The sequence below is a fragment of the Heloderma suspectum genome, chromosome 7 (genome assembly GCF_057233095.1).
Source record: "Heloderma suspectum isolate Gila_16-S chromosome 7, 16-S_ref, whole genome shotgun sequence".
NCBI classification, from domain to species: domain Eukaryota; kingdom Metazoa; phylum Chordata; class Lepidosauria; order Squamata; family Helodermatidae; genus Heloderma; species Heloderma suspectum.
Window position 1 is genome coordinate 76,253,503 of NC_139464.1, and position 13,685 is coordinate 76,267,187.

The 13,685-nt window shown below is 46.5% G+C and overlaps 1 protein-coding gene across 1 annotated transcript in view; it reads right to left on the reverse strand.

Moving 5' to 3' along the window:
• Positions 1-790: 790 nt before the first annotated feature.
• Positions 791-13,685, reverse strand: part of TMEM117 (transmembrane protein 117) — a 325,750-nt gene continuing 312,855 nt past the window's right edge. The window contains exon 8 of the mRNA XM_084810666.1: positions 791-2,681. Within this exon, the coding sequence (XP_084666792.1) occupies positions 2,041-2,681 (641 nt within the window). The 3' untranslated portion in view covers positions 791-2,040. The remainder of the gene's footprint in view (positions 2,682-13,685) is intronic.

Genomic DNA, 13,685 nt, shown 5'->3' on the forward strand with positions numbered 1-13,685 from the left:
CATTCACTATCAAATGTAATTTCTATTTTTTACAGCTTGAACAAGTTTCCACTTACCAAACACTAATGAGAGCTACCATTTCTAAGGGATAAAAATTCAGAGTGATTAGAAGTTTCTCTTGATAAAATATTAAATATTCTGTAGGCAAAGTGGGATGGGCTTTGGTATTACAGATCCTGATGGCTCTGAGCTTTTCTTCTTCTTCCAACAGCCAGTAATATTTATGATTCCAACAGCCTGATGCCCAGACTTCCTGTGCTAGCAAAGAAGTGCTTAGAATGGAGCAAATCTATCGTACCACCAATGCATCATTTACCAGCTCCAACATTACATCAGTGTTGCAAGGACATTATGGCAGAATTTCAAGCTCATATGCTGCAGCAAATATGCAGGCCTATCAAAGTACGAATGAAATATAAAAATGTATTTCAGCAAAGATTGGCTCCAGCCATTCGCTTATCCGTTGCTGAATGTTTATTAAACTTAGCTCTCAAGAGAGAGGTAACAAATGCATAGTTCAATTATGCATGCTAATTTTAGCATGCAGCCAATTTGAACAAAACAGAAACAGGCAGATCAAAACAAGCATCAGGAGATGGCTGCGAAAGAACAATTGTTATAGCAGCATTTGGGTCAACATTTGAAGCATCTCAAGTTTTTGGCAAATGAGAGTTGCAGATGCTCAATTGAAAAATGCAGCTGACCCCAGCCTAAATTCCAGCTGAAAAAGGCGGAGCAGAAAATAAATACAATTACTCTTTGATTTAGTTTCTCAGTTTTATTTTTTATTACTAGACACAGTGTTAATTCTTCTGTGTAACACAACGCCACAGGATTTGCTATTCTATTTCATGCATTCACTCACTCCTCACATCACAACCTATTGCCAGAATCCATTGTCAGTGGCATTGCACAACTCCCATGCTGATATACCCAAATCCATTTAAATCAGAATTCAACAAACACTGCAAATGGGGTTATCCTTTTGTCATCCTTATATACATTCCCAATATTGGTTCTTTGGCACTGTATCAGTTTCAGCTGAAAGTTTGGCTGTTCCACCAATGTTGCATTTTAACTTTTGCTCCTAAAAAGGTGAAGGGCAGGATTTTTTAATCATGTAGCAATTTATCTCTAATTATGGAAAAAAGGTAATTAGGTATTATCAGCTAATTGCAATTACATGTGGAGAAAGTCACATGCTCCTGAGCAGTGACCCATGCTACATTATCACTCTGATGTTACAGTATTACGAATCTGTATTTTTGTCTGGAAGCTAGCCAATAAAATTAAAAAGTAATCAACATGCTTCTCTGAAGTCCAGCTGTCAAAGTCATCACCTCTATAGCACAGTAAATTAAAGTCAGACTGCCACTGCTTATTAGAAACATTGCTTATCGCAGAAACATTGACCATTAACATTCATTCTTGTGTTGATGACACATCCATCCAGTGAGGTTCTAAATCAGGGGTAGACAATGTACAGTCTGTATGTTGCACCAGACCCTCCACAGTTTTCCATCGCTCCCCCCAAAAAGAGTTTGCTTTACTGCTGCAAAGTGTCTATCATCCAGGCTCTAGAAGGGATGGGGAAAAGAGGGTCTGGAGTGAGACTTATCGTGTTCAGCCAGTGGACCACACATTTTCTGACCAAATTCTAAATCCCTCCATTTAAAAGGAAACACCCATTCAAAATAGTTGAAAAGGACAGCTTCATATTTCTTCTACATGCTTGAGTTAGATAATTTAATGTTTCAAGGCACCACCGAAGTAGCATTTATATCTGCAAATAGTCATCTAGTACACCATTGCAATTTTTAGAAGCAATCTATAAAGGAATGTTTTATATAATCCAATAGGCACAGGTTATTATAATATAAATAGAAAACAAAGTCATAGAAAAAAAGCATATTGAGCACCGTTGGGGTATAGGTTGTATGTGTTTCTTGTTCTAAAGACTATGTAAACTGTAACTTACAAAAAAGGAACAATGAAATCTCACGATCATTTCTTGTTTCAATGCTTCTGAGAGGGATATTACTAGGTTAAAGGATTACTGTTTGATACGGAGGGCTCCCTTATTGGTTGCAGTGGACTTGGCTGTTCATTTAAATGTGAGCTAAGGTTTTCGGATGTTAGGAGGGAAGAATTAAAGACAATCTCACTCAAGTCTGACTTGATGGATATCAGATGTGGGTCTTCAAAGCTTAAAGGCTCTTCTGCTAAAACCTGCGTGTTCTCTCGTGTCATGCCCACATCTGAGGGTGATTTCCTTTTCATGCGTGTGTATGACTTGTCAAGATTCTCCATGCCTTGATCAGTTTTCTGAAATCGTCCAAAGAACCAGATGAAGAACCCAAACAAAGCGAAAGCCAGTAAACATGGAATGAAGGCCAGGCATTTGACATCTAGGCTTGCGCCAATGTAGCGGCTGTGCAGAAACATGTCCCCTTCGGCATAGGTCCTGTTGGTCAAAGGGTTAGTGTTGTTTGACCGCCATTCCCAAGACAATTTGGTTCTGTTGAGGGCCTTTAAGCTTTCTGAATCTTCCACAGTGAAGATCTTTTGCCCCGGACCAATATACTGACCGTATTCATGTGGTTTGTAAAATATTTGATTCTTCCACATGTTCAGATCCAAGATTAGTACAAAGAATATGATTCCATAGTTAAACCATTTGCCTGTAGCAGAAAAAAAAAAATACAGAAAAGATCATCATTGGACAAGTCCTGTTTACAAGGATGGCAAATGAAATGGTACAGGCAGTATCTCTCAGAAAAATAAGGAGAGCCTTTTCAATTAATTTGTACAATGAACTTTTAATTAAAATTCTTAGTATAGTCAGATTTGTGACTGTGTAAGTTTTACAGTTCCAGAATGAAGTCTAGCCTTGTAATAAATCATTGGGGAATGCAAGCCCAGTAGTACGACAAATTGAATTCATACAGTCATTTGTAGGTTACCTGTAGATTAAACCACTAGGAGATGCAGTATAGATCAATAAGCTGAAAGAGCAGCCTTTTCAGGAATTTAAAAATAGTTACACAAAAATCCTTTCTGAAAAGTAAAGGCTGCTTCTGATGAGCCATCTTACAAGTTACTCATGAGTCATTACTGATCACTCATCCATTCAGAATTAGTATTGTGCTGAAGGCTGGGTTTACGGAACAGATTCAGGAGCACAAGAGGCTGTGGCCTTTCGCAATCAAGCAAGAGACTATAGAAATTTGCAGTAATTGTTGTTGGGGCCCATATCACAGTTGTGCTAGCCAACTGTTATAGTTCAGTTCCTTATCAGATATAGCTTGGACAATTAAGCCTCTTCATCTGTGTGCTTCTTTTCTCATTGCTCCAGGTATGAGTTGATAAACCTGGCTTGATGAGTGCTAAGCTGAGACCATCCTATTTTCTCCTGGATCCAGGTGTGCAACCAGCTTGACTCCTGCCTTTGGACAAGCTGGGAATAAGTTTCCCTTCTCTATTCCATTGCCATGTCTTTGAATATTCCCTCAAAAGCTACTGCTGCACAAAGCCCTTCCTGAATCATCTCATTTTTTCCTGAATCTTTGCTGCCTAGCTCACCACTTGAGCTAGGCAGCAGCAGTAGTTATCCAAAGAGTAGTAGTTATCCAAAGAGAACCTGTTCCTCACAGGTTCCTCAAAGCACAAATTGGGGTGTGTGGAGGAGCACAGATAGGGATGTTTTAATATCATGATGGGCTTTTGTCTTCTCTATACTTATGAACAGCCGCGTAGTGGAGTCAGGGCTCCCAGAAATGCAGCATTGCCACTTTTTTTATTAGCAGAGATGCTGATAGCATCTGCCACTCTCCTCAGACCAGGAACAATATATTGTTTCCTGTTGTAATGCAAAATATTTGGGCGGGGGGCGGGGGCTTGGTCTTGAATGGGCAAATTAAGACCCATTAGCCTTAGAAATGACCTGCTCATGGTGGAGATGAAAAGTGCTAGAACTGGTTTGTTGATATGGAACAACACAACTATCAGCATTTTTGGACTCTCCTTGGAGACGTGGCTATGGGGACTATCATGATGAGCACAGGCAGGGCTGGACATCCCAGGAAGAGATATTTTCTGTAGGAAAAGCCTCTGAGAGCTGAGTAAACCCTACACGCCTTTCTTATCCCTGGAGCAAAAGACCCAAATTCAGTAACAATTCTCAGTTTATCTATCTTTCCAGGAGCTGATGTTCAAAATAGCACTGTGCCAAATTTTTTGACCTATTTGTTTTTGACCATTCGTTGGGAGGAGGGGTGAAAAGAAACTGCGCCCCAAAATTGTGGGAACAGGTGAGAATTTCTGAGAAATTTCTTAGGGTTCAAGGCTTCAGTGCTTACCTTACTAGAAGGAGGTGGTGGAAGAGGTGCTCTTCCTTTTACTATTCCCCCCTTATTCTGTCCTTGTGGTTTCTCCGGCTGCTTGAGCTTCTTGGAAAGCCCCCTGGAGGACTTAGTCAGGACTCCTCCCTTGGGGCTTCCCTGTGCTGCTGCCTGAAAGCTGAGAGAGGCATTTTTGTTTTGCTTTGTTGTTAAAAGTCCTTTGGATAACAACAAGAAGAAAAATAACAAGAAAAATAACAGTAACTCCTCACTCAGCTTTCAGGCACCCAGCAGGCAGCAGCACAGGGAAGCCCCAAGGGAGGGAGTCCTGGCTAAGCTCTCTAGGGGGCTTTGCAAGACACTCAAGCAGCTGGAGAGACTCTAAGGACAGAATGCGGGACAGGGAATGGTAAAATAAAGAGCACATACGAACCCCCAGCCACCTCCGTACAGTCAGGTAAGCACTGAAGCCCTGCACTCAGAGAAATTTCTCCGAAATTCTCAATATCCCAACAAACGAGGCAAAAACAACAACTGCCTCTTTCGCAGGGAAATGAAGAGGTTGTGAAAGGGCAGGTAGGGTTTCAGCATAGCACTACTTCAAAATTCTGCTCTTCAGCGCTCTCATCTCAGTTACCCCAATTGCAAAGAGCATCAAATGCTTCTGTACCACCAGAAAGCACTTTGCTGTTTTCAAGTGCTTTACTAGCATCTTTGCAGACACACATACTGTACACAGATGAACCAAACAGTAATTCCTCAGAGACTTCTGTAACAACTGCTCTGCTTGCATTGCTTTGTTTTTACCTCTGACCTTTCTATTTTTGCCTGCAGGGTCCCAGAGACATCCCTGTAACTAGAGTGCTTGTACTGAATCCAGATACACATCCTCTACTTTAGCTGTAGCTATCAGCCTCTCTATGCAGATGACAACCACCAGCGAAATCCTTTTCAGAGATGGCTTCATTACCTAAATCATTTGGGTTTATGTTACTAAGCTTCATTTCTAGTTCTGTAGACATTTCTGGCATGGTACATATTGATCTCCACCATATCTATTTTAGTCTGGATGACTATATGACTATCACCAACATTTGCACATACTTTATGGGAACATAGAAGCTGCCTCATAGAGATTAGTATTTGTCCATCTAGCCTCGTATTGTCTACTTTGACTGGCAGTGGCTGTCCAAGTTCTCAGTTAGACAATGTCTTTCCTGTCAATTTCTACCTAATCCTATTTTAACTGGAGATGCTAGGGACTGAAGCTGTGACCTTCTGCATGCAATGCATGTGCTTGGCCACTGAGCTATCCCTTTTCAAACTTATTTACCATGTAGTTTTGTAATAAACTGCTCTTCTGTTACGTGTCAGTCTTGTAACAGAAGTTTGATGTTATGTATGAAAAATCCCTAAATAAACTGGCAACAAGGATACTACATATGCATGGATAATAAAGAATGCTATAGTATATCTCATACACACTTTACTCTGTGCCTGCTATTGGAAGTTTTCCAGAATTTTGGCGGTCAGAGGACCAGCAGTGAAGAACACTGGGTTGGATCCAGATTTAGGCACATGTAACTGGGTTGGCAGAAGTGGACTTCTCCACCCCTCCTCCCCTTGGCAGCTCCTTGGTGCTACACAGTGGATTGGGAGACCCTGCTGAATGGGGTAAGCTTTGGTTCACAGGGAGGGGTCCCCCCAAATCAGGCAGAGCCCTTTTATGAGCAGAGTACTTCCATTTCCAGAAGGCAGATCCAGGATCCAGTCCACTGTGTTGTTACTTCAGAATTACTCTGCTGCTTCCCTCGGCTCCTCTCCTGCTGGCTATAAGTTTGGGTCACTCTTCTGTCTAATGTACTGCTGTCACCTGACGGTACTAGGGTACCAGGACTGTAAGCCATGAGGAGCATAGAGACCTGTTCTCTTGAGAGAAAGAATATGGCAGTTATTGCCTGCTCTTGCTTTAAAACTCTGAGAGCTAGAACTTTGCTGAGACAGAAAGTAACCTGAGCTTCTCATGTACCCCAATTCGGCCCCAGATACCAAGCAACATTTTGGACAAGCTGGATGATAGAACATCATGTAGTCAAACCTGTTAACAATTATTTACATGAAGGGTCTGGCCTCCCTGTAAAGTGTTTGGCTAAGGTTTTATTTGTGGTCGAGGCAAAATGTGCCCTCCAACTTCACAGATGTAATATGGGCTGAAAAAAAGGGTCATGACAATTCTTTAGGAGGAGGATAAGAAAGGGGAAGAGTGTTCACCTAGCCCGTTACTGACACTGCGGGCAACAACCCTAATGTCACCAACAAGCCACTGGCAAGAGGACTACTGAAGTACATCCTGAAAAACATCCTGAAAAAGGGTAAATATTTTGAGGAACGTTTTAGCTGTCTCCATACCCCTTTTATTCCGAAAATGTCCAAATGAGAACATACTAGCCCTAGCTGTAATCTTATGTAATGTACTTGAGCAAAATAAATACATGCAGGATCAGACTGTAAATTACTTTCTGATCCTTCACAACCAATAATTCTGCGATTCTATAACACTCAATTTCCCACTGAGTGACTGTATATTATCTTTAGTGTTTGAATCCTAACTAAATGGACATAACTAGGTGGATCTCCAGTGTGCGTATATAATAAATAGATTTTAAAGAATCCCATCTAGTGCCTAAACGTATTTTAACAAGGAAACAGTTGGAGACTGGATAACTAAACTTCCTTTTAAGTCCTACAAATCTCCATGGGCACCATGGAAACTAGGCTACCCTGTGTATTTACATAAACTGCTGCCTAGGAAAGAATGCAATGAGCCATCTGTCAAGGGAAATCCAGATGAATAAAGCAGATGCAAAAATGCAAGCTCTCTCTATGTACACAGATAAAAGAAAGAACCAAAAGGAGACACACACACACGTATGTATGTATGTATTTATTTAACATGGACTAAAACACACATTAGGAACTCCATGGAACAAAGGAATTGTAAGTAGAAGAAGTTAGGACTGTGTTTGAAGCATGGGAGATGCTCCCCGAAGCATAAAAGAATAATGGCATATATTAGGGCATCAATACTGCTGATGTTTCTGTCGTGCTGGTCTTGATAGAGACCTGCTGGACAATGTATTAGAGCAATTTGTGCTGAGTTTCTCCAGCCATGTGGCTCCATTCTCCATATATCAATTGTAAGTTTAAAAGGATGACGTAGCTGAAGCTTTCAATAAACCAGGGGTTCTGTTCTATGGCACATCACCCCATAAGTGCACTATTAACATATGTGGTGCTCAGGGTTCCATTGATTTAATGTCCGTTAATGGGGAAGGTTTAACAGTTGAAATAGGATAAAATGGGCATTCTCCCAAGCATATTACAGGCAGTACATGTTTATATGGTCCTATATTTGCAGCCCATCAGGTATCACATGTATCAGTCTGATTGGTACAAAATGCCTGGTACCTGGAAGATGCAAATGTGTCATTCCTTTCACAGATTGATCATACTCAGTCTCTGTGCAAAGGGCAAAAAGCTTGCACTCATTCTGGAAGAAGGGGTGGGCCTCACACCATATGGAGTGATGTAAAGAGAACCAATGGATCCAAAATGATTCTGAGAGATTCTGAAATACAGTAGGTCTAGAGGTAAAAATTCAAGCAGGGAAGGATGTTCTAGAAAAAAATACCAGTGTAAATAGGTAAATTTCTAGACATGATTTGGGGGAGAAGGGAGTGCATAGTAAATAGATCCAAACTATGCTCTGGAATGGTTAATTCTGGTTGGGACTACATGAAGTTTCTCAAGCCCCTGGTGCAAGGGTTTGGATCCATTTCAAACTGAATCTGAATCATCTGGGGTCCAGTACAAAACAGACTCCCAAACAGGCTCCCAAACATGATTAAAAAAATCTGGTTTGCTGGAGTATACTGACAAGCGCCCTCACCCCATGCCTGGCTTGCCTGGCTGCGGGGAGGGGGGGCTGTTGCGGGGGGGGAGAACGGGATAAGGTCGAAGGCCATTGGCCTTCGCTCTTTGCATCACTACTGAGGCAGGGCGAACCGGCCACTATTTAGGCCGTGCTGCCCCCCCTTACCTCCTCATTCCTGCTTCACGAGCTGGAATTTAAGGAGGAAGGAAGCTCCCTCGGTGGCGGCGGCAACAGACAGCCGACGAACCAGCTCAAGGATAGGAGAGGTCGAAGGAAGCAGTGGCGCGTGCAGCGGCGGTGATCCCAGCCGAGAGGCTGCTCCGGACGTGGCAGCGACAGCAGCTGCGGTTCTGGGTTCTTTCTTTTTCTGCCCCTAATCAGGCCTGCTGAAGCCTAACCCTGAGTGCTCATTGGAAGGACAGATACTGAAGCTGAAGCTCAAATATTTTGGCCACCTAATGCGAAGAGAAAACTCTCTGGAAAAGACCCTGATGCTGGGAAAGACTGAAGGCAAAAGGAGAAGGGGACGGCAGAGGATGAGATGGCTAGATAGCATCACCGATGCAATGAATATGAACCTGAGCACACCCTGGGAGAGTGCGCAGGTCAGGAAGGCCTGGCGTGCTATGGTCCATGGGGTCACGAAGAGTCGGACACGACTGAACGACTGAACAACAACAACAACAAATCAGGCCTGAGTGGGGGGAGGGAGTGTTCCTGCGCCCCTGACCCGCCTGTTTATTTCCTGATTCGGGTGGGGGGGTTGCTGCCTCCAGCGCTGCGCACTGGTCCTGCCAGTTTTTTTCCCGCCCCAACCTCCGGGGGGGGGGAGCGCCACGCATTTTGTAGGGAGGTGATTTTCCCATGCACCCTGCCTGCTTTTAGGGCCGCTGATCGCTGTGGCTGTCAGTGGCATTGCCTGGCTGACCAGGTCAGCCTTCGTCGTGCTCACTAGGAGAAAGGGGGAGTTTCCTGCTTCCCCTCCTTTCCTTTAGGGCTGTGGATTGCTGCGGCTGCCCACTAGGGCCTTCACCTGTGCAGGGGGGGGAGGTTTCCTGTGCCCTGGATCAGCCCCGGGCTGCAGTTCTTCGCAGCTGGGGCAGTGGTGCCTGGCTGCCCATGCAGGAATTGGTGGGACTCGTTGTCGCCCCTCTGAGCAGCTTGTTGAGGCACAAACCGTGCCGGTGGCTGCCCCTGCTTTGCCTCCTTAGGGGAACATGGGGGGAGTTTTCCTGCACTGCCAAGCAGCCTCCAGCACTCCCAGGGCACAACTACCCACTTTAGCCTTCTGGCCCAGTAAGGGATAGGCCTAATAATGCCACCTTTAGGCCTGTGGCACCGTTTGGATTACCAAAAAAACAGAAACCCCACTCCGACATGGCATGTGGTGTCTTCTGGGTCCCCGGAGGCCGATTACAGCAGGGGAGAAGGGAGGAAAGTGAAAATAAGTTTTATAATAATAATAATAATAATAATAATAATAAATAATAATAAGTAGATAGATACATTTTAAAAAAGAGCGGGGGAGGGAACTGCAGTTCTAATATGCAGTGATGCCTCCCAAAAAGGGTCTAGGGGGTCGAAAAGGCAAGGGCAAAGCAACTTGCCCTCTGGCTAAGCGCCATTTTCCTAGGGCCAATTCTTCCTCATCCGAAGATGAGGATCCTGACGTGGCCCTCATCCTATCTAGGCTCAAGGCTGCAGAGAGGGACATGGGTATCCCCACATTAAATACCCCTGCCAGGCAGGTTCCCCAGAATTCGGGTTCAAGGGTGACTAGAGGGCAAGCCCATATAGATTTGTTGCTATCTATTTCAGAGAGTCTGGAAGCCATCGAGGCTTCTCAACGGGCTGCTTCTGGACAAGCAGCATCCGCAATGGTCTCAGTTTCCGGGTGTTCACTTCTGAGGCAACCCCCACCCGTGCGTACGTCACCAGCCTCCACTACACCAGCTCCGGCTGTCCTTGATTGAAGCCAGATTCCTGATGCTGCAACTAGTTCTGGCTCAGGGGAGGTTTTGGAACCCAGGGGGATGGCACCACCGACTGGTTGGGGCCAGGTTCCGCCATGCGGGTGGCTCCCCTTTATGGCAGGGATGAGTTGGCCATTCCACAGCCCCACGGGGGGGTATTCCAGGGTTCCCTCTACTGGGTGTACCGCCACACAGTTTTGGCCTGGGATCCATGCACCCTGCCCAGGGCTGTACCGCACCATTCGGGACTGCTCAGGTGGCTGCTGTCCCGGTGTCAACCCAGCCTATCGGTGCCCTTGGTCCAGTTCCAGACTCCACGGGCAGGGTGGAGGCGGGGGAAGCACCCACAGCCCCTCCGGCTTCTGAGCCTTGTGTATCCAGCAACGGGGAGGCTCCTCAACATGCCTCACCCACCACTGCCGCTTGCACCGCCATGAGGCGCAGCCCAATGGGAGAGGGCTCTGCTGTGCTCGGGGCGAGTGATGGCAATCCCCATGCCCATGTGGATAAAGGAGCAATCCTGACTGGTGGAACATCTACCCCGCTGGGTTACCACCTATTGCCGGCCACCAGGGAAAAAATACTAAAGGGAGAATTTGTGGATGTCTTCTCCCTGTTATTTCGAGAATCTGAAACAAAGGATGGGCAGAAATCTGGTGACAGGGATCAGGAGAGGGTCAGGCATAGGAAGGTGTACCGCACTTGGGCCAGTTGGCTGCCTGGTTTCTTAATTTATATGGGTGTCATACAGCAGAAGCACCCAAAACGTCGTTGTGTCATCACCAAGTATTTTGATATCATATACAGGGCCAACACTGAATATGAGGGCAGAGCTTGGCTGGCCTATGATGTATCTTTTTGTATGCGGGCTGCATTCGACCCCACATTGTGCTGGGATGCCAAGGACCAGGATCTTTGGCTGCAGTTTATGACACCTGCCAGGCCGGGTTTCGGAGATCGGTCTGACAGTGGACACATTATATCTAAGCAGACACCGGCCTCAGCTCCTAAAGCTAGGGCAGGGCAGGTGGTTCAACACCGTACACTCTGCTGGGAGTTCAGCTCCAAGGGAGTCCACTACAAGAATCCATGCAGATTTCACCATGCATGTGGGGGACAACATGCCTTCATTGGCTGCCCAAAGGCCAAAGGTCCGTGGGGCTTAAATCGAGAATGGCAGGGTGGCAGAAAGTCTGGCGGTGGCCCACAACCTCCGCCCAAAGGGGCCCAGTCCAATTAAGTTGGGGCCCTTGCAGCGCCTCTTGAAGCGATACCCGCCCCAGGACGATGCCCATTATTTGGAGGAGGGATTTTCTCAGGGTTTCAGGATTCCGTTTCTTGGCCCGCGCCAGGCACAAATTTCCCGAATCAAAAATCTATCGCAGCTTTTGAACAGTTAGTCAGATAAAAGATCGATAAGGAGGTGGCTGCGGGGAGGGCCATTGGCCCGTTCGACTCCCTCTCTTTCCCCGACCTCAGGGTCTCTCCTTTGGGCATAGTAGCAAAGAAGGCAGTGGGTGAATACAGGCTGATCCACAACCTTCCCCAAGGGCGGATCGGTGAATGATGCCATCCCCAAACACCTACACATCCTCTGACACAGCCCTGGGGCCCTCATGGGGAAATGCGATACTAAATCCATATTTCGCCTCCTGCTGATTTGCCCCGATGACTTTGACCTTCTGGGATTCAGTTTTTTAGGACAGTTTTATGTTGACAGAGCCCTACCCATAGGATGTTCGGTGTCCTGTGCTATGTTCAAAAAGTTCAGTTTTTTCTTGGAATGGGCCTTGATTGATAGAGTTGGTTGCCATTGTGTTGTGCATTACCTTGATGATTTCTGTGGGCCCACCCGGCACCCCCCCAGTGCGCACAGCTAATGTGGGAATTTTCCGCCCTAGCTGATGAGCTGGGTGTACCTTTGGTGGAGGAAAAGACTGAGGGCCCTTCCCCCACTATGAAGTTTTGGGGCATTGAACTGGACTCTGTAAAGCAGCTTTGTAGGGTCCTGGCTGACAAACTACAGGCCCTAAAATACAGGATCCTGCACATGCTGCATTCTAAGAAGGTCACGCTGCTTGCCCTGCAAGAAGTAGTTGGTCACCTTTGCCTGTTGGGTAATAGCCCCTGGCAGGGCCTTCCTTAGACGCCTTTGTAATGCTATGTGGGGCCTGCGTTTGCCACACCATCGTATATGGGTATCGTCCGCCGTGAAGGGTGATCTCTCGGTTTGGCCGCATTTCCTCAACACTTTCAGTGGCGTTTCCTTCTGGAGGCGTGAGTTATTATTGGAAGTGGAACTGCAGTTACACTCTGACGCTTCTGGGGCCCTGGGCTTTGGGGTTGTGTTTCATGACCGCTGGTGCTATGAATGGTGGCCGGCTGATTGGCTAGATCAAGGTGTGGGAAAGAACCTTACCTTTTTAGAACTCTTCCCAATATATGTCGCTGTGCATCTGTGGGCGGCCCAGCTCTCTAATTCTGTAGTGCATTTGTAGTATGACAATCAGGCCACCATTCAGGTCATTAATTCTTTGTCATCTCACACCAATAGAGTCATGGCTTTGGTCCGGGCATTCACCTTGCGGTGCCTTCAGTGTAATATTTTATTCCACAGACGGCACATTCCCGGGCTGGACAATGCCATGGCTGATGCACTGTCATGTAACCAGGTGCAGCATTTCTGAGAACTGGCCCCCGGGGCGCAGGCTATGCCAGACGCCATGCCAGCCGCTCTTTGGGAGGTTGGCTGGAAGAGGCAGAACAGGTTATCCTGCAGTCCTTAGCCCCTAGCACAAGAACTTCTTACGCCAGAGCAGGTAGGGAGTTCTTTACCTTCCAGGTGGCAGCACATCTGCCGCAGTTCTGGCCAATTCCAGTTGATCATTTACTTCAGCTTTGTGTTGATGCCCACAGGCGGGGTCTCTCTGCCTGGACCATCGGGGGCAGGCTTGCTGCACTTGCCTTCTGGTCTAAAATAAAGGGTGTGGCTGACAACACCGCTGACTTCCGGGTCAAGCGGGTGCTCTAGGGTTGGTCTAGGGGGTCCCCGGTGCCTCCCAACCCCAGACGCCCTCTGTCGCCAGATATATTGCTGGGTTTATGGGGTCTGCGGCCTTCTCACGAGGCCACTTTGTTTCATGCCGCGGCACTTAAAGCATCCTTTGGAGCGTTTAGGATTTCCGAATTGCTAGTGTCACCTAGGGGTGACCTGTCAGGATGGGCTTTGCAGTTTAGTGACTCGCAATTTTCTCAGCAGGTGGCCCTTATTCAGCTAAGGAAGTCTACGACCGACCAGGCTGGGAGGGGTGTTAGTGTGTCGCTGTTTCCAGCCCCTGTGCCGGACCTTTGTCCGGTCACCGCCTTGGGGACTTTTCTCAAGGTTCAGGGGAGTCTCCCCAGTCCCCTTTTCTGCCATAGCGACTCCTCTCCTCCCCC